The 4,004-nt window shown below is 42.2% G+C and overlaps 1 protein-coding gene across 1 annotated transcript; it reads right to left on the reverse strand.

Moving 5' to 3' along the window:
* Positions 1–2,154: 2,154 nt before the first annotated feature.
* On the reverse strand, positions 2,155–3,899 carry Pmar_PMAR028330 (hypothetical protein; the record flags this gene model as incomplete). Its single annotated transcript, XM_002780649.1, has 4 exons — positions 2,155–2,234; positions 2,282–2,415; positions 2,686–2,732; positions 3,855–3,899. The coding sequence occupies 4 exons, from the start codon at positions 3,897–3,899 to the stop codon at positions 2,155–2,157; spliced, it is 306 nt and encodes a 101-aa protein (XP_002780695.1).
* Between the last annotated feature and the right edge of the window lie 105 nt (positions 3,900–4,004).

A 4,004-nucleotide genomic window follows, 5' to 3' on the forward strand; every position in this document is an offset into this window, starting at 1 on the left:
ATCTTCATAAGATGATGAAGAATAGATAGTAGTAGTAGTATTACCTTGCATCATTAGCTTACGTCGGGGATCTACTCCCTTAATACTCTTTGGTAAGAGTATCATCTCTGCCAATTTACCACACTTATGAGGGTATGCCAAACATGTAGACAGTAGTTCCAATAGGAATGGTTTCCTGATACCCATCCTGGTGACAGAGTTAAGAAGGAGCAATCAAACAACAACAACGACGATTATCAACAATAGTACCGCCGCCTTTCCGAATATAACGATATATTCGATAGTTTATCAGCAACATAATTATATAATAAACAAATGATAAAGACTTTAAGAACCATAAGATGATGCATTGATGATAATAAGGTAGTTCATCATACTATGGCATATTCAGCGGGTACACTCCAAAGGCTATGTCATGAACCTTTGCCACTTACTGTAATTGGTTCTTCTCCACTTCACTTTGAGTATGTAATTTCCAAACCAGGAAATCAACACGGGGATAATAAAAAGATAGAAAGCTTGGCCGCCCGTCTGACTGACAATACATACACGACATCATCAGATACAGATACTTTCCCCCCCGCCCCCGCCGCGGCGGCGCCACTAAATTATTATTACGTTCATCAAATAAGGCATGCTCAGCTCCCATATACCTTTCATATTGCGGTCGGGATTGAGTAGCTGTGGAATAAGGGCAATGCAAAAAGCGCGCGCCCAGAACATCCAACATCCAGTTTACATTCTCGTCATGTACATGAAAACTGAGACCACTTCTACTATCAAGTCCATGTGGGAATGGGGGACCAAGAGAACCTAGAGGAAGATTATAGGTTATTTGGGAGGGGGGGCGCATACCATCCCTGTGTAGAGCAGCATGGATACTTTGAACGTGTGGTACTGGCAATAAACCTGTACATGAAGCCTACTCCTAATCTACTACTATCATCATACTTGGATCAAATGTACTCTTCATGTTATACCCTATCACATCAGTTGTATTAATGAGATAGGATATAACTACAACAACCGATAATGTTGTTATTAATGTAAATGGTGATGATCCTGAAAAATGCTGTAAATAATAATATGGAAACTCGAATATCGGACTTTTCCCCTTTCCTCCAAGAACCCCATAAATAACCATCATCACCACAGGAATCGTAGCTATGGTAGACCACATCGTTACAGGTCTGAGGGAGGGAGCCACCGCGCTCGCCATGATGATCGATTCACCTCGACTTTTATTACACTGATTCTCTTGATATTAGCTGACCTCCTAAGGAGCCGTATTTGATTGCTACCAGAAGGGATGGTAGAGGTAAGGCGATAAAGTAAAGGATGGATGGTCCAATCTGGAAAGGTTGTTAACCGCACTTTTGATAATGTTATTAATTGCGAGAAGTTACTCTCGAAACTCGAGTAGTACAAGTATCTTCAATGATGACCGAGGTAATAATTATCGGATAAATTTATATAATCCCTCCCCCCCTTCCCTCCCCCGGTAACGCGTTTCAGTACGTCATACATATTACCGCTCTCATCATCGTTCTCTCCACTTTCTCCTCTGTGAGAGGTTCAATAAGACGACGACCTCTACAACCTGATATGCAGACAAATCTCGCTCGCCCTAACGATCGATTGCCATGGTATCGTGTACCCCAACGTTCGAATATCTCGGTCCCTACGATAGCAGCAATAAGTTCTTCATTCATTAGTCCGATGCCGAGTCCAAGTAGTATGAATATAGACCAGTTTAAATTCCCTGAGGATAGATACCCTGACCAGGATTCGAACCAGGAACCCTTCGAATTACTACCCACAATGGCCGACCATACCGCCAAACCCATCATCGACGCGTTTGCAAAGAACTCCAAATAGCCGCCCGTTGGGGCTACCACAAGGAGCAGTGGAGCAATAATGTCAACAGCAATTGTCCATCCTCCAATAATGCTATGCATAAGCTGTAATGTGAAGAATATACTGCTTAACCGTCGGTTAACTTACTTTAGGTAACTTATCGATATGCCAAATTAATGGTAAAGGGAATGGAGCATCAAGTATACTTGACCAGGCCATATCAGCTAGGCTAATCCACGCTAAATCTGATGATAGATATATAAAGTTATTATTATCAACAACAACCTGCTGCACCACCTACTTACCATTTTTAATAATGGTATACATACCAGCAGCGAGGAAAACCCTGGACAGTAGGAACTTCAAATACACTGTATCTAACTCCCAAATCGATCAGCTGGGCGTGCGCTGAATGCAATCTCACTTCCAGTGTACTGGGCGATGAAGACCATAAAAGAGGCTTCGACCAGCAACTTGTCAGGGGCGGTCCAAATCACTTGACGACCGATCTCGTAAATCGGGTGCTCCTCAAACGTGTAAGATATAATCAGTAACGACCTGAATATAAACTTATAAAAAACGTCGTCACTGCACCGCCATCACGGAATTACATGTGAATAGCTGCCAATATGATCCCATTGATCGCTACAATATTACTATTCGATGAGAATATGGCACAGTATATACTCGATACAAGTCCATATAACTACCATACCAACATTATCTAAATATATCTAATATCCCTTCTCCTGTTACTACCAGAGCTATAGAAATGACCATACTCATAAGTAGATTCGTCGGTATAAACCCACATGGACCAAAGATAACCTCTGAATCCTCCAATACACTGGCAAAGGCAAATATCTGCCCGATAACTGAAAATCAATAATATCTATTGCTTCGCTCCGCTCAACAATCATCCTACACATCGATTTGATGCATAGAAAAGCCGATAGAGATATCGTACTATCGTGCTCCTTGATCATAAGGATAAAAACTTGAGGGAATAGAATGATAGAATCATCAATTAGTGAAACTCAACTATACTACCATAACGACTGCAACTTTTCCCAAAATGTGGACATGGTCGTGGTGGTGGTGGTGCCCGCGATCTCCGATATGGTCCGCGACCTTTGATGGCCCAGTCACAGTAGCAGTAGTAGCCTTCTACTACATAATAGATGGTACCCTATAGGATGGTACTACCGACCGCCGAAGGGTAGTAGCAGTAGCCTTCTACTACATAATAGATGCTACCCTATAGGATGGTACTACCGACCGTCGAAGGGTAGTAGCAGTAGCCTTCTACTACATAATAGATGGTACCCTATAGGATGGTACTACCGACCGTCGAAGGGTAGTAGCAGTAGCCTTCTACTACATAATAGATGGTACCCTATAGGATGGTACTACCGACCGCCGAAGGGTAGTAGTAGTAGTAGCCTTCTACTACATAATAGATGGTACCCTATAGGATGGTACTACCGACCGCCGAAGGGTAGTAGTAGTAGTAGTAGCCTTCTACTACATAATAGATGGTACCCTATAGGATGGTACTACCGACCGCCGAAGGGTAGTAGTAGTAGTAGCCTTCTACTACATAATAGATGGTACCCTATAGGATGGTACTACCGACCGCCGAAGGGTAGTAGTAGTAGTAGCCTTCTACTACATAATAGATGGTACCCTATAGGATGGTACTACCGACCGCCGAAGGGTAGTAGTAGTAGTAGCCTTCTACTACATAATAGATGGTACCCTATAGGATGGTACTACCGACCGCCGAAGGGTAGTAGTAGTAGCCTTCTACTAGTAGCTATTGAGTGGGAATATCCTCTTATTAGTAGTAGCATCATAGATACGAGTAATAACTTATTATTACCAAAGACTACTACCTATATAAGTATAATAATCAAGTAACAAGTGGTAGTACCATTGTTGTCTATTATCCTATCTGATATAGGAATACACTAGGATGATATAATGATGATGATCACCTGCAAGACATCCAGTGAAAGGATGAATCTCACTAAGGTGGTCATTGATAACTGGGCATGCCTCCACCATACCATTCCAATGCTACTACTATGCTGACCATTAATGCCCAATATGGAGCCACTCGAGTCGAGACATACCTACATATATAA

The sequence above is a fragment of the Perkinsus marinus genome (assembly GCF_000006405.1).
Source record: "Perkinsus marinus ATCC 50983 genomic scaffold scf_1104296944276, whole genome shotgun sequence".
Taxonomy (NCBI): Eukaryota; Perkinsozoa; order Perkinsida; family Perkinsidae; genus Perkinsus; species Perkinsus marinus.